Here is a 20,891-nt window from a genome sequence, read left to right on the forward strand (position 1 = left end):
TGGAGTAGTTTCTAACATTTTTCCCACTGGCGCTACTCCATCTTTAAGATACTTTGTCCGAAGAAAGTCGATGAAATAGTAATGGAAATTTAATAAAATCTGGACAAAATCAATCAATTACGCAACTTTTGATAACAAAAAAAGAACAGATGCAGTGAGTAATTTTGGAAACTGTTTTAATTGCTGATTCTATTCTGGTGTTATATTTGTTTGGTATAAAAAGTGAATTGAAAGATAGGTAAGTTGGCCGTTTTTATTATACTTTATTTAACTATTAAAGAGAATTTACCGTATTCCTCTATTAGTATTGCATGCAAGACTAATAAAGGAAATACGGAAATAGTCTTGTACACCTCGAAAAAAAAACGAAAAAAAAACAAATTGGCAGACTGCAGGGCACACAATTTCACAAGATTGTGTAGCACACAAGCACAAGCACCAAGTAGTTTTATACTACTCACTGCCGTGAATAAAATATTGTTCTTCCTCATGCTTAACAATGAAGCATAGCACTAAACAATGTAAACAAAGTAAACTGATAAAGGAAAACGAAATTAATTCAACGTAAAATAACCGCATTCTTCTTGATATATCTGTATTTTTCTCTAAACGTGCTGCACTAAAATGGAGCTTGTAAGTATCAATTTTACCTTATGGCAAAGCTAACAACTTTCTTTTTTCAGGCAGATCATGAATTATACGACTTTGACAAATTTTTGACGAGAGCAAGGGAAATGTCAAAGCGAAAGCCACCCGATGTTTTGTTATTTTACGAGCTAATTTGGGGCGCCGCGGTCGTGTGTGTGAAGCAGTTTTTTCTTGAAAAATTCAAAATTCTAATGAAAAATCATTATGTTATTAGAAAAATAATTACAATTATTACCTCACTAAACCCTGCGAATCCTTCTGTCTGCGAAAAACTATCTACAGCATGGGATTTTGCTGAGAGGTAAAATATATTTACTGTTTCAAATAATGTTTTTACCGCTCTAATTTCAGATGTCATAAAAACTTCTTTAACATTGTGTTTTTGCCAGTGGAATTGCGACAAGAGATTTTGAAATCGATAAAAGGAATGAGGAAGAGTCTTGAAAATGCTGATCTTCAAAATATTGAAACAATTTTGAACTTTGAGTTTAAAATAATCGAACACCGGAACGATTGGACTGTGAAGATAGGGAACAACAAGCTGCCATACAATCGAGTAGCGTTTCTTCCAAAGCCGCCAAAATGATTGATTTCATTTTTTATCGAATTGCGACTATTGCGAAACATTAAATCATTGTATTATGTATAAATTTACATGTATTATTGGTCTTTCTCCTTTTGATGAAATTAATGACTGTGTTGAAATAAAAATGTGAAAAAAGAATGTTTGGATGGTACAGCATTTTTTGGTGAATCCCATTTTTCAAGACGCAATTTTAATGTGAGAAATGTGCGGAATTTATGCTAAGAAATAAATAAAGAGAGCTTGTTGCTTGGGCTCAGTACAACTGATTCGCATCAATTCTGCGAATGTATGATTGGTCAACCTTGCCCGCAAACTAATAACGACTCACGCATACTATTCCATTTGCACGTTAAAAAATATTTATAATTCAGTTAAAAGTGAAGTAGCGCCAGCGGGAAAATTGCTTTAAAACATGCCTATGGTACCACAATGACCAAATACCATGATAAAAAAATTCAAAAAAAATTTTCTAAATTTTATATGTTTTTTGAAAATTGAAAAATCTCAGTTTCCTATTTGAATTACCGCAAATTGGATTTGTTCGATGGAGCGCCCTTGCACGTTTTTAAATTTATTTATTTTATTTTTTGTTATTTTCCACCGATTTTTAATGTTTTCGGTGTATTTTTGCTTGAATTTTAGAGAAAAAGTCAAAATAATTGCAAATTTTCGATTAAAAAGCACGCTTACAGGTTTAAAAATGAAAAAGTAATGATTTTAAACAATTTCACACCTGAATTAATTAATTTCACTGATTTACGCCTGTAAGCGTGCTTTTTAATCAAAAATTTGCAAATATTTTGACTTTTTTCTAAAATTCGAGCAAAAATACACCGAAAACATTAAAAATCGGTAGAAAATAACAAAAAATAAAATAAATAAATTTAAAAACGTGCAAGCGCGCTCCATCGAACAAATCCAATTGGCGGTAATTCAAATAGGAATTAGGCAAAAACTGTGATTTTTTCAATTTTCAAAAATTCATATAAAATCGAGAAAATTTTTTGAAATTTTTTATCATGATATTCGGTCATTGTGGTACCATAGGCATGTTTTAAAGCAATTTTCCCACTGGCGCTACTACACATTTAAGTAAGTATAGTCAGTAAGTACACCCCAACGATAATATCAATCGCCGATCATCTGCTAATTATTCTATGATTTTTTTTTCAATATTTCTATACTATCACGGGCTTCTGGCTTCCCTCATATTTTGAAATGTAAGAATTTGCCGAATTAGGCCACTTTGACTAGGCCACGATTGGGCTCGATTTACGGCGCGTGCGTTCAGAGCTTTTTGCATTTGCTCGTTCAGAATTGAACTTTATTGAGAACATACAATAATTGAGCGTAAAATGATATGAAATTAAATCGCGTATCTCAAGGAGTCATGGTTTCTCCAATTTTCCGAGTGTCGTAATGTTGCTCGCAAAAGTAGCTGCAACGTCCAGTTTGCTTTCTTTTTGACGTTTTTTGCCTAAATTCAGTTCTAATTAACTTGTTAAATAAAAACTAGGGTGAAAAATTTAACAAAATTGGAATATTTTGGAAAATATAGTATTTGAACAACATTTCCGGCCAAAGTTTTGCAAATTGCCTAAACTTTGAAAAATATGAGCTTTTGAGGAAATCCAAAGCAATGTCGCATGTTGCGACCCCTACAATGTTTTAATACGAATAATTAAAACAAAATTGAACTAAAAAAAAGTGTAGGAAAAAACTTTTTTTTTTTGGTCGACTTCCAAAATTATGAGTGTCAAAAACTGAGTAATTGTCACTTTTTGACAGGAAATAAAAAAATTTTCAAAAATTTTTTGAATGGTTTCATTATGATATTCGGTCATTTTGACACCATAGGAGTAGTTTTTAATAGGTTTTCTTTCCCCACTGGCGCTACTCCACCTGTAAGCTCACTCACGTGAATGCCTTTTATGAGCATAAAAGTCCATTCTTTTCACAGCTTCTCGAATCATTCGGACGTTTGCTTTTTTAATTAGGACGACAGATTTTTCAAAGCGTTCAATAATGTCCTTCATATCCGTCTGGGAAATAAAGAAACCATCTTGATCACATATCGAATAATTCCAGTACGCATCAATCCCACGATCGCATTATAAAAGCGGCTTCCGATCCATCGAGACCAACACATAGTTTTTCATACATCTGCTTCAAATTATTATCGTTGACACTATATTTGAAGTTTTCTTGGTAGAAAGCGTTGGTGAAGCTCGAAACTGTTTTCCAGAAACATTTAGAAAATTCGACAATTTCGAAGTTGTCTGATGCTTCTTTTGCGTTTTTCAACAAATTACGATAGTCATTAATTTCTGATACTCCCTCTGCTTCTTCTTTTTTTATTTCTGGAATTAACTTTTTTAAATACATATACAAAAACCTGAAAAAGCTCAATTCTCAAGTTGAGAGATATACTCACCCTCCAACTTTTTCCAACCTTTTTCGATGTCATTTACACAATCGACAGCATTTTCATTGTTTCCAATTTGATAATTTTCCATGGAGGAAGATGCGGGAAGCGGCCGCCTAAAATGTTTAGCATTTCAGCGCTGCTGCATTTAACCAGTGGTAAACTCGAAAAGTTACTAATGAGTGATTTCTGCAGGATTTGAAATTTTTTGATAGTTTGACAATGATAATAGTCAAATTGTAGATTTATCAATTGTGACCTACCACTCCACTGGATACAAATGAGAGGTTGTCGTTAAGTCTGTACTATCTTCTTCTAAGTCCCCGATGCTGTTGTTTTTATCCATTGTCGTTTTTCTGCAACCTTCAAATTAATTTAGTGTTTTTTTCGGCTTACTTCCTACTGATAATTTCGAAAGGGAAGTTTTACATTAAAATGTTTTTTTTAAATTTTCTACTGGGTACTAGTTTTGTTTTTTATATACCAAGTATTTCTCACATCTCAGAAATATCAGGACACTTTTCCATACACATCGGGTTGTTCTGCACTTCTGATTCTGAACACTTTTCCTTCAAATTCCATTCAGTGTCATTTTGATTTTCACGTTTACTGTAAAAATTCATTGTCATTTTATGTGTTCATTTGTTAAAATTCAAACCCCATATACAACCCCAACTATTTCGATAGGGAAACGGTCGCCGCGCCGGCCTCACAGCCTCACTCAAGCCGCATGCACGTATCCAAATGTATAGTGCGGCGCGGAACCCCGAACGTGTCGGTCGCTTTCAAACAACCACCTCCTTGCACTACGTTGCGCACACACTCATTTCACGCCAAGCTGCGGAGCCCCGAACGTGTCGGCCGCTTCCAAATAACCACCTCCTTGCACTACGTTGCGCACACACTCATTTCACGCCAAGCTGCGGAACCCCGAACGTGTCGGCCGCTTCCAAATAACCACCTCCTTGCACTACGTTGCGCATACACTCATTTCACGCCAAGCTGCGGAACCCCGAACGTGTCGGCCGCTTCCAAATAACCACCTCCTTGCACTACGTTGCGCATACACTCATTTCACGCCAAGCTGTGGAACCCCGAACGTGTCGGCCGCTTCCAAATAACCATCTTTTTGCACTACGTTGCACACTATGAGTAAAAGTAAAGAATATATTCAATTTTTGAAAATAACGTGTAGACTTATCTACGAATCTAAAAATTAGTTTTAAAATTCAATGCCCTCAGAATTTTTGGCCCAAAGATGTGTTTTCGATTGTCAAAATTTTGTGTTAATTGGTCTTTTTTTTTCAAAAAGAGAAAGCTTATCTTGAAACTTGAAATGCCATGCGGCATGACTTCTGTATCAGCCATTTTTTCCGAAAAATTCGTTGCCATCCCTCTTCCTCCTCCTTTTGCTCTAAATTCTTTACTATATTTCTTTGAGTCCCCTTGATCCTTTTCGTCCATTTTTGTTCTGTAATTTTCATATTTAACTTGATTGTGAAAAAACAATTCAGTGGAATTATCTAACTGTGACTGAAACACAGACTGAAAAAAAATATTTCACCATTATGCAGTACAACCCGTGATTGATAAAAAATGCTTATCGCTATGGTGTCGTAAGACAGTTACTCACTTTTTTCATTGGATACACTACAAAGGAAATGGTATAGACTGAAATTTTGAAATACATATTAGGAAGAAACATTTTTGTTGAATTTATATGGGTAGTCTTTAAGAATTTTTCTTGTTTGACATTAGAATGCAATTGGGGTTCGCAGTTCTTCAAAAAAAATCCCAAGAATTTTTTTGAACTTAGTATTCACATAATTTCACAAGAAATAGAAAATTTCCAAATCTGCACAAAAAAAAACTCTCGGTGCTGGGATTCATATGATCTATGCAAGAATGTATCGTAAAATTCACTTTGGAGCTCTCGAGATGTCAATCGATTTCAAGCCCCCCGCCAGTTCGTTAGGACATTTTTAGGGTTATAATGCGATAAAAAATTATGAGAAATTAGTTTGTTGCGAAATTTAAAATTTAAAATGAGAAATACAAGTTAAGTTTGACTACACACAGTCAGCAAAATGATAAAATAAGGAATTGAGGCCAACATTGAAAATTGCACAGAGATACTGGCACATTGGGTGGCACTTTTTTATATAACAGTCAGTGTTTTACATTTGCTTTGCATAAAAATGGCATCGGTAAGTACACATTACGCAGTAAAATTTTATTAGAAATGAACCTACGACTAAAAATCATTTCAGCTCAAATATGAAGTACTGACCTTTCTTGCTTGAGTTAATTCAGATCGGCTTCGAAAAATTGAGTTTTTGAAAAAAATTTTATGAGAAAAAGTTTCAAATGATTTGCTACTGTTTCAGATACTTATGTAGCATACCTGACTCAAAAATATGTTCCAATTTCTTTTAAAAATAATAGTTTAAGTTAAACTTAAAATTGAATTGTATTTTTAGGCTTAGAAAAACAATAATCCTTATAGTTAGCCTAATATGACCAGGTATACTTTACAAGTACCCTATTCTGTAGTAAAATAATTGGAAAAAGAATTATAATTGTTGATGTTTGTGTATTGTATAATACTTTATAGCTAATTTATAGTTAATTTGCGTCTAGAATGGCTTAATGTTACAAGTTCTTTTAACTGTTATAAAACCATATCAAATATATTATATACATTATAAATGTTAAATATAAATGCCAGTTTGGAGTTTTTTTTTCTGAAATCTCTCAGAGTCATTAAAATTGGTAAAAATTCGTAATTTTTCGAAATTCAAAATTTTTGAGTATGTATTGTAAAATTTCAGCCTGCTTATAAAAAGTACGACTTCAATCAATTTCTGGATACAGCAAGAGAAATGAATATCCGAGAACCGCCCGACGTTGTGATTTTCTGCGAACTCATCTATGGCGCTGCAATCACATGCCTTAAGAAGTTTTTCCTCCGTGATGTGTTCAAAATCTTTATCACTAGTCATAAGGCCAACATAGATCTTATGGACGTTGTTATAAAAAGCTTCACGGACTCTACTAATAGTGGAAAATTGTCAAAAGCCTGGGCACACGCTCAAAAGTGAGTTTGTTTTAAGTCTCATTTTTCAATACTCGAAATTACAGCTGTCATACCAACTTCTACGAGCTCAAAAACATGAAAAAAAAACTGAAGCAGAATATACTGAAATCTGTGAGCGAAATGAACAATATCATCAAAAAAGCTGACATTGACATGATTAATAACAATTTGAAGCCATTTTTGAAACAAATGGAAAAACTACCAACCAAGAAAACCGTGACTATTGGGAATGAATCATTTGAGTACAACAAAACGGCCAGTTGGTATAACTAAACATCATAATGCGTGCATTTTTGTCTTTCCTTAAAGATGGAGTAGCGCCAGTGAGGATTTTGCTTAAATACTCTTATAATAACCCAAAATGACAGAATATCATAATAAAACACACCAAAAAATTTTAGGTTTTTCATAATTTCCGGTCAAATTTTTTGGTAAATTGCCAAAATTTTGGATCCAAAAAAATTTCGCATGTTTCGACCGCTACAATGTTGCAATACGAATAATTAAAACAAGATTATACTAAAAAAAATGGAGAAAAAAAATTTTTTTTTGGTCGACTTCCAAAATTATGAGTGGCAAAAACTGAGTAATTGCCACTTTTTGACAGTAAATAAAAAATTTGCAAAAAATTTTTGAAAAGTTTTATTATGATATTCGGTCAGTTTGGGAACATAGGAGTGGTTTTGAACAATTTCCCCACTGGCGCTACTCCACCTTTAACATAATAACGTTTTTCAACATATGTTTCCCGACACTTGTGTTCAAAATATCAATATTCAATAAAGTTTTGCGAAACAAAGTTTTTAAAAGGTTTTACTTCATAATATTTGATTATTCTGACACCACATAATGGGTAGTTAACAATCCTGAACCTGCCTAAATCTATGCCAAGACCTAAGCATTTCATATTGTACCGTCTTGAAATGTAAGAAAATTTTCAGAACTTTCATCACAATTTTCGCTGGTTTTTGGCCATTTAAGGTCTAAAATAGTTTCTTCAAGCTAAAATTGGCAAATGCGTGTGTCCTAATATTTTCAGCAAAATTAAACAATTTTCACAAGTATACCTGAGTGAGAGTTTTAGGGAAATGCAGAAAAATGCAAAAAAAATAATTTTAACTTTTCAATTTTAACTTGATAATTAATTCGATTGTTAACAAAATATTTTCCACAAAAAATCAATAAATTCTCCTCTGATTTCTCACCAAGTTCACAAGTGAAAACAGCTGGCTCCCGGCTTTCGGAGCTTCCTCTCCCCCAACTTTTCTCCCTAAATCTCCCACAAACCCTCAGTTTTTTTCTCATTTTTCTTGATTCAATTTAGCTCGTTAACTTCCTCTTTTTCATCCATCAAAAACATTTTTCTATTGAAAAATTCCAATTTTACCCCAAAAAAATTTCCCAATTTCAGCATGAAATCTTCCCTCTTCTTCCTATTTTCTTGGATTTTAGTCCAAATTTCATCAGCCACGACATGCACAACAACGGATCAGATTAAATTCCTTCAGTGCAAAGGGAGCATGATTAAAATTCAGGATTTGCTGAAACTTTACGCACCGTACACCGAGACACCCGTTCCTGGCTCGGTTTTTAAGCAAATTTCAAAGTTATGTGATGTTGCTGTGGTGAGTTTTGAATTTTTGAATTTAGGAGGTTAAAAGCATTAAAATCACACCCATTTTTGGCTATGTTGCGCCAGAAAAATTGGGTTACGGTAGGTTTAAAGGCGCAAAAATCTCAGAAAAATTAAAAATTTCAAAACCTAGTCATGATTATACTTATTTGAAAGCTTACAACTAGCTAAAATAAAAAATTAAAGAAATTTCAAATTCGAACAAAAATTTGTGAAGTTATGGGAGTATTAAGATTTTCGTGGTGGGACCCAATTTTTACCATAATTTCCAAAACTGTCAATATTTTTAGAACATAGTCATGATTATATTAATTTGAAAGCACACTCTAGCTGAACTTGAAAATTTGAAAATTTTTTCCAACAAAAACTGACTAGGTTACGGTAGTTTTAAGATTTTCGTGGCGGGACCCAATTTTTAGAATTTTTAGAATCTAGGCAGGATTATACGTATTGTAAAGCTCTTTACTCTCCCAATTTGAAAATTTAGTGTGAATACGTTTAGAGCAAAAACTTGAAAAATTACGGTGAAAAATTGAAAATCTCAAAAAACAAATTATTTTCGAAATTTTTCGAAAATTCATAACTTTGTCAATTTTCTGAGTTTTCTGCTTATTTTGATTGCACAATATGCTCCAGTTATTCGAAATTTATCGCAAAACTTTTAAACATAACTTCCTGCTGAAACTACAGTATCACAGGAGTTTTCGTGGGAGGACCTAAACTTTTAATATTTTCAAAATTTTTAAAACATAGTCATGATTATACATATTCTGAAGCTTACATCTAATTGAACTTGAAATTTTTACAATTTTGAATTTTGAACAAAAACTGGCAAAGTTACCGTAGTTTTGATATTTTCGTGGTGGGACCAAAAATTTCCAGAAATATTCAAAAATACCAAAATGTATTTATTTCTGGAACCTAGTCATAATTATACTTATTTGAAAGCTTACAACTAGCTGAGCCCTAAATTTTTGAAACATTTCAATTTTCATCAACAATTGACGAAATTCCGATAGTTTCAAGCTCGGCTCCAAATGCTCAAAATTTCAATTTCCACCAAACCCAGTCAATATGGGTGTCATTTGAAAGCTCTCCGTTTCCCAAACCCAAAAATCTTAATTTCAGAAATGTGTAGATCAAATCACGTGTGCTGAGGCCAGAAAAGGGGTCTCAATGATGGAATTTGCCTGTGAGGGTATTGAAATGAGCTCCGGACCCTTTGGAGATTGTTTGGCGAAGGTTCAGCAAAATCCACCGGATTCTGAAAAATATCCATGTGCTGAGCTTTTTGTGAAGAATTCTGTGAGTTTTTTTGAGCGAAAAAAAATTGAATTTTCAAAAAAAAAAAATTTCAAAAAAATTTTTTTTCAAAATTTTTTTTCAAAAAATTGAAATTTCCCCTTTTCAGCTTGACACAATATCCAAAGGCTGTCAGCTTTTCACCCACAACTCCGAATGCGTCGTCACCGTTGCCAAGGACCTGTGCGGAGCCCAGGCAGCGGATTCATACAAGAAAGGAGCTCCGTATATGAAGAAGCTCATGAATTGCTCATAATTGTTTGGTTTTGAATAGAAATGAATATTGAATAAAAATTGAAAATTTTTTGAGAATTGAGGATTTGAAGGAAAAAACATTTTTTTTTGGAAATTTTTTTTTCAAATTTTTTTTGTTTCCTTTTTTGGAAAATTTGAAATTTTAAAAATCCCGAAATTTTTTTATTTGTGTTTTTTTCAGTTGTTACAACAAATTTTCAAATAGAGTTTGTTGCAAGCTTTCAAATAAGTATAATCATGCCTAGGTTCTAAAAATTTCGGGAAACTTCGAAGAAATTTTGGGTCCACCACGAAAAGTTTAACAATTACCGTAACCGGGTTATTTTTGGACGGAACTTCGAAAATTTTCATTTTTGAGTTTAGGCTTGTTGTGAGCTTTGAAATAAGTATAATCTTGTCTAGGTTCTGAAAGTTCGGAAAATTTTGGCATTTTTCAGGTCCCACCGCGAAAACTCATGTGGTACTGTAGTTTCAGGTGGAATTTATCTTACAATATTTTTTGCAGTTTTTCAAATATTTGAAATACATTTTAAAACAAAAATGAGCTTAAAACTCTCAAAACTGACAGAGTTATAGATTTTCGAAAAGTTTCGAAAATAATTTTTTTGCGAAATTTGAATTTTCCCTACAACTTTTCCAATTTTTCTCCAAAAACAAATATTTATCAGTTTTCAGATTCATCCTAAAATAGGCTTTCAAATAAGTATAATCATGATCCGGTTTAAAAATTTTTGGAAATTTCCAGAATTTTTTAGGTCCCACCACGAAAATCTTAAAACTACCATAACTAGGCGAATTTGATAAGAAAATTAAAAATTTTTATGATTGCAATTTGAAAATAGCAGTGAATTTCGAAATAAATGCAAAAAAAGTCTAATTTCTAATAGTAAGGAAAAATTATGCCCTGCGCCTTTAAACCTACCGTATTCCCCAGTTTCGTGGCGGGACCCAATTGTACTCATTTTGAAGCTACTTTTTACCAGGATCTGTAAATTTATCAAAATCAGCTTTTACGCAAGTTTGAAAAAAGTTACGAGGAAATTTCAAATTTTGCAGAAAAAAAAGTGATTTCGAAAATTTTCGAAAATCCATAACTTTGCCAGTTTTTTGAGTTTTCAGATAATTTTTGATGCAGAATATTTTTCGAAAACTGAAAAATTTTGGAAAAATAATATACCAAATTTTTATGTTGGAACTACAGTACCAATAGAGTTTTCGTGGCGGGACCCACACTTCCAGAATTTTCAAATATTTTCTGAAGAACCTAGTCATGATTATACTTTTCTGAAAGCTCTCTGTGAGCTGAATCCAGATTTTTAGATTTTTCTTTTATTCGATCAAGTTTTCTCTGAAAAAATACCAATTTTTAATTGAAACCTTCAATTTTTCCTCGGACCCCCCTCCCCCAAAAATATATGTACTCTTCTCTGTCCTGCCTCATAAAAAAGGAGGCGAACACCAAGATTGACAACGAGCTTATTCTCCCGAAGCACCAGAAAAAAAAGAGAAAAGAGCAATTTCTCTGGCGGGGGCTCAAATCCCATCCAAAAGTGCGGAGGGGGGGGGGACCACACAGCGGCGGAGCAGCTGCTTCTTGCTCCGTGAGCACATCTTTTTCGGTTACTTTTTTGTGTGTGTGTTTGATTTGACGAACTGCTATAATAATTATGATTTTGTTTGACACGTTAAAAAGTTTTTTTTGAAAAAAAAGGTTTTTTGAAAAAAAAGGTTGAAAAAAAAGGTTGAAAAAAAAAATTGGAAAAAAAATTTTATAATTTTTTTTTGGTTTTTTTCTAATTTTTACCTGATCACAAAATCAAGTAAAATTTTGAATTTCCCGCCAAAAATTGACTGAAAATTTGAATTTCCCGCCAAAAATTTTCAAAAAAATTAAAATTCCCGCTAAAAATTTTTGATTTAAAACATTTTTAAAAATTCGTTTTTTTCAATTTTCAAACTTTTTATTATATTTTCTACTTTTTCAAATTTTCCAGATGGGCATCTCAAAAACTCGCCCAAAACAAAAGTTGCTCCAAGCTCCGCCCATTTTGGATCCAGACCCCGCCCCTTTTGCTCCAAACTCCTCAGAAACTCGAACCGGAAAATATTTCATATACGCTTTCATAATTTTATCAATATTTATTAATGGAGCATCAAATTATGCGTGGTTTTCCACGTTTTACGAGTGCTCAAAAGCCGAGGAAATTGTGCAAAGGATGTGTGCTCCGAAGTTGGAACGGCTGGAATTATTGATTGAAAGTACGGTACCGGAGTTTGCTATGACACCAATTGGACGGGATATGGCCCGGAAATGTGCAGAAGTGGAGGTTTGTAAGGCAGAAATTCAAATTCCTCGTGAAAAATTGACTGAACATTTGAATTTCCCGCCATAAATTGGCTCGGAATTTGAATTTCCCGCTGAAAATTGACTGAAAATTTGATTTTCCCACCAAAAATTGACTGAAAATTCGAATTTCCCACTGAAAATTAACAAAAATTTGAATTTCCAGTTGAAAATTGACTGAAAATTTGAATTTCCTGCCAAAAATTGACCAAAAATTTGAATTTCTCGCCGAAAAATTCACTAAAAATTTGAATTTCTCGGCAAAAAATTATAGAAAATTTAAATTTCCCTCCAAAAAATTGACTGAAAATTTGAATTTCCCTCCAAAAATTGACTGAAAATTTGAATTTCCCGCCAAAAATTGACTGAAAATTTGAATATCCCGCCAAAAATTGACTGAAAATTTGAATTTCCCGCCGAAAATTAAATGAAAAATGGAATTTCTCGCCGAAAAATTCAGTAAAAATTTGAATTTCCTGCCAAAAATTGACTGAAAATTTGAATTTCTTGCCAAAAAAGTGACTGGGAATTTGAATTTCCCTCCAAAAATTGACTGAAATTTTGAATTTCCCGCTAAAAGTTGACTGAAAAATTCAAATTTCCCGCCAACTTTTCCTTATTTTTCAGGAATGCCTAGGCGCCGTTCAGTGCTCCCAGCCGGAGCTCCGTAGTGATTTTCTCCAAAAATGCTCAATTTTTCAATTTTTCCACACAGAATTTGCCACCTGCCGGGACGTTCTACAAAAATCATCGAAAATTCGCGAAAATTGTGTGAAAAAGTTGTTCGCTACGGGACCCATTTCGTGTGATGTGCTCAATGAGCATTTGGAGTGTTATCGGACAAAAATCGAGGAAAATTGTGATACGGATGCGGTTTTTATGTATCATTTTGATATTCATATGTATAATTATGCACAAATCATGAATTGTACAGAAGTGGAGTTGGATTGAGCTCCAAAACCTTAATTTATTGAAAAATCAAATAAAATTGTGATAATTTTAGTTTTCCTTACATTTTGCCTAGAAAAATAGGAAATTTGAGCCAAATATGACCTAGTTTTGACATGTTTTAGCCAAAAAAATTGATTTTCCCGGAAAAAACAGACTGAAAATTTGAATTTCCCGCTGAAAAATTGACTAAAAATTTGAATTTCCGGCTCAAAATTGACTGAAAATTTGAATTTCCAAATGAAAAACACTGAAATTTTGAATTTTCCACAAAAATGTTGACTGAAAATTTGAATTTCCCACCGAAAGTTGACTGAAAAATTGAATTTCCCACCAAAAATTGACTGAAAATTCGAATTTCCCACTGAAAATTAACAAAAATTTGAATTTCCAGTTGAAAATTGACTGAAAATTTGAATTTCCTGCCAAAAATTGACCAAAAATTTGAATTTCTCGCCGAAAAATTCACTAAAAATTTGAATTTCTCGGCAAAAAATTATAGAAAATTTAAATTTCCCTCCAAAAAATTGACTGAAAATTTGAATTTCCCTCCAAAAATTGACTGAAAATTTGAATTTCCCGCCAAAAATTGACTGAAAATTTGAATATCCCGCCAAAAATTGACTGAAAATTTGAATTTCCCGCCGAAAATTAAATGAAAAATGGAATTTCTCGCCGAAAAATTCAGTAAAAATTTGAATTTCCTGCCAAAAATTGACTGAAAATTTGAATTTCTTGCCAAAAAAGTGACTGGGAATTTGAATTTCCCTCCAAAAATTGACTGAAATTTTGAATTTCCCGCTAAAAGTTGACTGAAAAATTCAAATTTCCCGCCAACTTTTCCTTATTTTTCAGGAATGCCTAGGCGCCGTTCAGTGCTCCCAGCCGGAGCTCCGTAGTGATTTTCTCCAAAAATGCTCAATTTTTCAATTTTTCCACACAGAATTTGCCACCTGCCGGGACGTTCTACAAAAATCATCGAAAATTCGCGAAAATTGTGTGAAAAAGTTGTTCGCTACGGGACCCATTTCGTGTGATGTGCTCAATGAGCATTTGGAGTGTTATCGGACAAAAATCGAGGAAAATTGTGATACGGATGCGGTTTTTATGTATCATTTTGATATTCATATGTATAATTATGCACAAATCATGAATTGTACAGAAGTGGAGTTGGATTGAGCTCCAAAACCTTAATTTATTGAAAAATCAAATAAAATTGTGATAATTTTAGTTTTCCTTACATTTTGCCTAGAAAAATAGGAAATTTGAGCCAAATATGACCTAGTTTTGACATGTTTTAGCCAAAAAAATTGATTTTCCCGGAAAAAACAGACTGAAAATTTGAATTTCCCGCTGAAAAATTGACTAAAAATTTGAATTTCCGGCTCAAAATTGACTGAAAATTTGAATTTCCAAATGAAAAACACTGAAATTTTGAATTTTCCACAAAAATGTTGACTGAAAATTTGAATTTCCCACCGAAAGTTGACTGAAAAATTGAATTTCCCGGCAAAATTCGACTGAAAATTTGAATTTTAAGCTAAAAATTGAATGCAAATTTGAATTTCCCGCGGAAAATTTACTGAAAATTTGAATTTCCCGCTGAAAATTGACTGAAAATTTGAATTTCCCGCTGATAAATGGCCGAAAATTTGAATTTCCCTTTGAAAATTGTGTGAAAAATTGACCAAAAATTTGAATTTCCCTCTGAAAATTGACTGGGTTATATGATGAAGCATGAGAGAGTGCCAGACAACGGAATCTGTCTAACCGAGAGAGACGTAGACACTCTAAGAGAAATCTGTTCAATGAGATAGTGTTACTATTTGAGAAACACCAGACATTTATAATCAGTCAGAGATAATCCTATGGTAATTTCTAAGCGATTGCGAATGAGCCAAGCTCACATCCTCAAGATTTTTTTCCTTTTTCATTATTACCATTTTTCACAAGTTCGTACCTAGACTCGAACCCGAGACTATTTACTCTTCATTCAAGCCTCTTAACCGTTACACTACAACGACACAAGAATACTAGCACTCTTCAAGACGGAAACGGTTTTTTCGCAAGATTGAAATGCTAGAAATGCAGAGATGTAATATTGTTTTAATTCGTTTTTTTTTGAAAACACAAACACATCAAATTAAAAATCGTTTTATTGTGACTTTAAAAAATGTATAGCGATAGGAAAAAATGAACAAATTATTGCTCTCCATATATTCGCTTCGCAGACGAATGGCTGACAAATCAAAGCAATCTAAATATCTCACAGCGCTGTTCTCCTTATTGTTCTCGACGCATTGTATGCAGAATGTGTGTCCGCATTCTAATAAAATCGCCTGTCTCCCCACGGTCATTACATCAAATTCGTATCGTACTTTCGGATTCCGTTGTCTGGCACTCTTTCATTCTTCATCATATAACCTCTCTAAAATCAGTACTATATCGGGCAAGAATTGGGGCTTCTAATACTGTGTTATGTGCCCAAATTGAAAATTTCAACATTTTTGCAGAATTTTTCAAAAGAAATCGGCAAAGTTGAAATCTTAATGTTTTTTTTTCATTGTTTAGCATTTTCAAATATACCAGAAAATACTGAACAAAGTTTGCTAGCTTGTACGGAAGTATTTTTTAAAATTCCAGAATTTAACCAAAAGCCGTATTTTTCAAAAATTAAAAAGTACGACAAAATCATATGGAGTGATTCTTTTTTATTTCATAAACCTGTTTAGAATGTTCAAATATACCAGAAAATACCGAACAAAGTTTGCTAGCTTGTACGGAAGTTAATTTTTAAAAAATCCAGAATTTAACCAATAGCTGTATTTTTCAAAAAATTAAAAGTACGACAAAATCATATGGAGCGATTCTTTTTTATTTCAAAAAACTGTTCAGCATGTTAGAATTTACCAGAAAATACCAAGCAAAGTATGCTAGCTTGTACGGAAGTTGGTTTTAAAATATCCAGTCCCAAAAAAATGTTATCTAAAAAAATATGAGACACTTTAGCGCGAATTTTTATATTCATTATTTTTTCAAATAATAGGAGTTTGCCGTGGAGATTAAAAAACTAATTTTTTCAAACAATTTTTCTGTGGATTTAAATTTGAATTTTCCTGAAAGGTGTGGCAGAAATTTTTTAAAAAATTGGAGCAACTTGTTTTTTTTTTCAAATAACTTGAATTTCCGGCAAAATTCAAAGTTCTACTCTAACCAATTTTAGGTTACAATAAAATATTTGATTCACATTTTTTTGTTTCAAAATCCGAAATTTGGAAATTTTTGGCAAAAAAATTAAATAATTTGCAATTTATCTTGATCAAAGAAAAATTGGTATACCGCTCTCTCCCCTAATTTATCATCGGTCACAAGGTGTTGGCAGTTATATAGAGATAAGAATTTTGACAGCTGGCAAAGAGATTTTTTTTGGAGGTTGTCCTTTGTGTCATCTCTCCTCTATCTAGCCATTCGACTACCAAGATGCCTTACGGAATAGGCGTCCCTCTTCTTTTTCTAATTTTTATATTATTTTATTCAAATTGAAATGTATACAACAGGTAAGGATTTTTGGAATATTTTCAAAAAAATGTTTAAGGATGGAGTACTGTCAGAAAATTTTTTTCAGTCAAGAGCTATATTTTTGGATATTCCGTTTTCTGACAAATTTAACAGATTTTTCTTGGAATTTTTTTTGTTCCTCCTACTTTTTTTTAACTTTAATAGTTTTCTGCTTTTTCTAATGTAATTAAAAATAGATTTTTAAAAGGTTTTCTTATAAGCTTTCACAGCAAAATAAAAACTTAGATTTGAAAAAAACTGATTTTTTTGGTTAACTTTCAGAACTTTTTAAAAAAATTTTTGATGTAAAAAATCGTATCTATACACAACAAAAAAGATTTTTGCTGTCCCTTGAAATAGAGTAATTAATTCAAAAAATTGAACTAATTTGAATATTCCTGATGACTCATCCTTGAGCTTTTAATCTATTTCACAATAAAATGACGTCACTTGACCTAGAAAATTCAGTATTTAAGAAGCTATGAACGCTACATCGAACAAGTCATTTTTGAAATGTCCACCACCGACAAGTCGACGAGTTTCAAGATTCCAAGACCCATGCCACTCGGTCACTGAAAGCGCTCAGCCGATGCTCCACCACCACCACCATCCGCGTTCAGGCCAAGCGTCATCACAATGGCGCCACCGGCACAACCTCCACCGGTAGCTGTAAAAAATACGAAGGAGGCATGGACTGTAAGCTTATTAGTCTTATAGTTGCATCTTATTTTCACATATTTATTTTACAGAAATTCATGAAAAAGAAAGCGGAGCAAGCTGTGTATCCGTCGAAGGAGTCGTCGACGCTACAGCCCAAGTATCTGTTCGACGCCAGCACGCTTGTACTGCCAATGTGCTTTGAGTGCCGCAGGGCCAGTCGACACCTTGAAATGGGTTAGTTAATTAATTTTTTTTTCTAAAAAGCTTTTTCAAAATTAAAAATATGTGTTTGCAGCAATCAATCTGTGTTCCATCTGCAGGGCAAACTTCGAGGCCCAAATAGCATCGCGCTTCTTCAGGCACGACGTACTTCTGGTGAAGCGGAAACTGGAAGCCAACCAGGACACCACGAATTTGAAGGAGTAATTTGTTGTTGTTTTTTTTTCTCTATCAATAGACCAATAAAAATATTATACACGAGAAAGCTTGTTGCTATTAATGATGTCTATTAAAAAAATGGGAGCGCCTGCATTTCATAGTTTTAACAATGTTTTCAAAAATTCAAAAGTAGGGTTCAAATTTGCAATTTATCTTGATCCTAGAAAAATTGGGGTACTGCTCTCGCAAAATCATATGAAGCGCTTTTTTTTATTTCAGAAAACTGTTTAGAATGTTCAAATATAAGTATGCTAGCTCGTACGGAAGTTAATTTTTAAAAAATCCAGAATTTAACCAAAAGCTGTATTTTTCAAAAAATTAAAAGTACTACAAAATCATATGGAGCGATTATTTTTTATTTTAGAAAACTGTTCAGCATGTTAGAATGTACCAGAAAATACCAAGCAAAGTATTCTAGCTCGTACGGAAGTTAATTTTTTAAAATCCAGAATTTATCCTAAAGCTGTATTTTTCAAAAATTAAAAAGAACGACAAAATCATATGTAGCAATTCTTTTTTATTTCAGAAAACTGTTAAGCATGTTAGAATTTACCAGAAAATTCCAAGCAAAGTATGCTAGCTCGTACGGAAGTTAATTTTTTAAAATCCAGAATTTATCCTAAAGCTGTATTTTTCAAAAAATAAAAAGTACTACAAAATCATATGGAGCGATTCTTTTTTATTTCATGAAACTGTTCAGCATAGTCAAATATACCAGAAAATACCGAACAAAGTATGCTAGCTCGTACGGAAGTTAGTTTAAAAAATCCAGTCCTAAAAATTGTTATCTAAAAAGTATAAGAAACTTTAGCGCGAATTTTTATATTCATTGCTTTTTCAAATAATAAAAGTTTGCAATTGAAATTAAAAACTATTTTTTTCGAACATTTTCACTGTGGATTTAAATTTGAATTTTCATGAAAGGTTCTGAAGAAAATTTTTTTAAAAATTGGAGCAACTTGTATTTTTCTTTCTCGAAAAATTTGAATTTCCTGCAAAATTCCAATTTCTACTTTAACCAACTTTTGTTTGCAATAAAATATTTGATTCAAATTTTTTTGTTTCAAAATCCGAAATTTGGAGAATTTTGGCAAAAAAAAAATTAAATATTCAAGTTTGCAACTTATATTGATCCAAGAAAAATTGGGGTACCGCTCTCTCACCGTATTCGTCATTCATCAAGAGATGTTGCCAATTCAAGATAAGAATCTTCACAGCAGGGATTCCTGGGTAGCCCTTGTGTCATCTCTTCTCTTTCTAGCCATTCGACTACCAAGATGCCTTACGGAATAGGCGTCCCTCTTCTTTTTCTAATTTTTATATTATTTTATTTTCTTTGAAATGTATGCACCAGGGTGAGGATTTTCAGAGCATTTTTAACAAAAAAAAACAAAAGTTGATATAAGGAGTATAGTTTTAAAAAAATATTGACAAAAAAAAAATATTTTTATAGAATTCTAAATTTTTTATGCCGTTTTCAATTAGAAGCTAATTTTTTGGAGATTTCCGTTTTTCTGGCATATTTAACTGATTTTTTTCAAATTTTTTTGAAAATTGGAAAACGAAAAGTTTTAGTTTTTTCTTGTTGTTTTTCCTATATTTCAAAAAACATTAGCTTGACATTTTGGTAATTTTTAGAATTTTCTGCCGTATCTACCATAAAAATATATAAATTTTACAGTATTATTTTTTTTGTTTATTTTTTCAAATCAACATTAAAAATGTGATGAAAATTGAGTTTTTTTTTCGGATAATTTTCCAAACTTTTTTTTTGGTTTTTCGATTGTCATGAAAAATCGAAAAAAAATTAACATTTTTAATGTTTTTTAACGGTTATATTTGGTTCTTACGGTATATTTTCTGGCAATTGAAGCAAAAAAAATTGTGTTTTAAGTGTTTTAGTTCTAAATATGTAACACTTTTGCTGATAATATGAGTAATTGTTTCATAAAATGACCAATTGATCTCAAAAAAAAATCCCGATTTAACTCACAAAATGACCAATTAATTTCAAAAAAAAAGACCAAACATTTTGGTACAACAAGGATGCTAGAGAAACTTTTCAAAATCAGAAAAAAAAATTACATTGACCAGAAAATCGAAAAAAAAATTTCTCCAGTAAAATTTTTATTTATGAGTTTTGTTGTAATTTTAGATAACATTAAATTTTCGTTTTCTTACAGAAAAATGAACTTCACACCGCTAATGGGTTTTTCATGATCAACATTTTCTGCATTGGGAATATCAAGCTGCCGACAACTTACTTGAGTTGGTAATGCTGAGATCGTTTTGATTCACGATCGGCAAAGCAAAGGAGATCTACAGTTCACGAAAAAACAGTAAGTTTTATTATAGTTACCCCTAATATTATCAACGAAAAATCTTCACAGTTCCACATATTTCAGGCTAAAATACATGCAATTCAACAACATTTTGAAGAACGATATAAACTTTGCATCCGGCAAATCTACTGACTTCTTGTGTAAATATCTATCGACAGGCAAGGGGCTCCCCCAAATTTTGATTCGAAGAAGACTCCGAACCTCTCCTCAAGGACTCAAGTAAAGTGCAGAACTGGGTCTTTTTTAGTTTTTTAGTTTTTTTTTTTTTTTTGGTATTGTTACGAAAAATAGATTTTTTTTTGGTTTTGTTAGACCTAAAAAAACCAACAAAAAAAAATCGATTTTTTACGATTTTTTCTTTTTTTTTGGTTTTTTCGAAAATTTAAATTTTAGGTTTTTTTGTATTTAGGTCCAAAATTATTTTCTGTCCCCGGTAGAGTGTTCCGTTTATTTTGCGACCGGTGCAGTTTTTATTGCAAAAATTTTGACCTTGAAAAGATAACACTTATTATGCCTGCGCGCACATATATGTTGCGCCTTCTTATGGTGCGCAACTTTTTTGGTAAAGGTGCCTTGAAAGGTGCCTACTATATTGGCAAAGCCTGAAAGGTGCCTACTATATTGGCAAAGCCTGAAAGGTGCCTATTATGGCAAC

General features: G+C 32.4%; 7 protein-coding genes across 7 annotated transcripts; 6 read left to right on the forward strand and 1 right to left on the reverse strand.

Moving 5' to 3' along the window:
* The first annotated feature begins 386 nt into the window (after positions 1 to 386).
* Y43F8B.25 (VHS domain-containing protein) lies at positions 387 to 1,366 on the forward strand. The gene is made up of 3 exons (NM_001269936.2): positions 387 to 633; positions 684 to 949; positions 1,000 to 1,366. Exons 1-3 carry the CDS (start codon positions 625 to 627, stop codon positions 1,232 to 1,234), a joined length of 510 nt encoding a protein of 169 aa, NP_001256865.1. The 5' UTR covers positions 387 to 624; the 3' UTR covers positions 1,235 to 1,366.
* A 1,254-nt stretch (positions 1,367 to 2,620) lies between these two features.
* Positions 2,621 to 5,123, reverse strand: Y43F8B.23 (RAD protein (Pv-fam-e); the record flags this gene model as incomplete). The annotated part of the gene is made up of 6 exons (NM_001359799.2): positions 2,621 to 2,711; positions 3,153 to 3,594; positions 3,669 to 3,775; positions 3,923 to 4,015; positions 4,158 to 4,269; positions 4,982 to 5,123. 5 exons carry the CDS (start codon positions 5,121 to 5,123, stop codon positions 3,329 to 3,331), a joined length of 720 nt encoding a protein of 239 aa, NP_001346702.1. The 3' UTR covers positions 2,621 to 2,711; positions 3,153 to 3,328.
* Positions 5,124 to 5,857: 734 nt separating this feature from the next.
* Y43F8B.12 (uncharacterized protein) lies at positions 5,858 to 7,029 on the forward strand (the record flags this gene model as incomplete). The annotated part of the gene is made up of 3 exons (NM_075386.2): positions 5,858 to 5,866; positions 6,491 to 6,756; positions 6,801 to 7,029. 3 exons carry the CDS (start codon positions 5,858 to 5,860, stop codon positions 7,027 to 7,029), a joined length of 504 nt encoding a protein of 167 aa, NP_507787.2.
* Positions 7,030 to 8,159: 1,130 nt separating this feature from the next.
* Y43F8B.11 (T20D4.11-like domain-containing protein) lies at positions 8,160 to 9,996 on the forward strand. Its single transcript, NM_075387.2, has 3 exons — positions 8,160 to 8,381; positions 9,518 to 9,694; positions 9,801 to 9,996. Exons 1-3 carry the CDS (start codon positions 8,169 to 8,171, stop codon positions 9,945 to 9,947), a joined length of 537 nt encoding a protein of 178 aa, NP_507788.1. The 5' UTR covers positions 8,160 to 8,168; the 3' UTR covers positions 9,948 to 9,996.
* A 1,942-nt stretch (positions 9,997 to 11,938) lies between these two features.
* On the forward strand, positions 11,939 to 14,465 carry Y43F8B.10 (T20D4.11-like domain-containing protein). Its single transcript, NM_075388.5, has 2 exons — positions 11,939 to 12,273; positions 14,094 to 14,465. The coding sequence occupies exons 1-2, from the start codon at positions 11,941 to 11,943 to the stop codon at positions 14,415 to 14,417; spliced, it is 657 nt and encodes a 218-aa protein (NP_507789.3). The 5' UTR covers positions 11,939 to 11,940; the 3' UTR covers positions 14,418 to 14,465.
* Positions 14,466 to 15,626: 1,161 nt separating this feature from the next.
* On the forward strand, positions 15,627 to 17,940 carry Y43F8B.9 (FLZ-type domain-containing protein). Its single transcript, NM_001392700.1, has 3 exons — positions 15,627 to 17,492; positions 17,546 to 17,690; positions 17,752 to 17,940. Exons 1-3 carry the CDS (start codon positions 17,433 to 17,435, stop codon positions 17,880 to 17,882), a joined length of 336 nt encoding a protein of 111 aa, NP_001379036.1. The 5' UTR covers positions 15,627 to 17,432; the 3' UTR covers positions 17,883 to 17,940.
* A 2,369-nt stretch (positions 17,941 to 20,309) lies between these two features.
* Positions 20,310 to 20,459, forward strand: Y43F8B.22 (uncharacterized protein; the record flags this gene model as incomplete). Its single annotated transcript, NM_001269938.1, has 1 exon — positions 20,310 to 20,459. One exon carries the CDS (start codon positions 20,310 to 20,312, stop codon positions 20,457 to 20,459), a length of 150 nt encoding a protein of 49 aa, NP_001256867.1.
* Between the last annotated feature and the right edge of the window lie 432 nt (positions 20,460 to 20,891).

This window comes from Caenorhabditis elegans, chromosome V (genome assembly GCF_000002985.6).
Source record: "Caenorhabditis elegans chromosome V".
In the NCBI taxonomy this organism is placed as follows: Eukaryota; Metazoa; Nematoda; class Chromadorea; order Rhabditida; family Rhabditidae; genus Caenorhabditis; species Caenorhabditis elegans.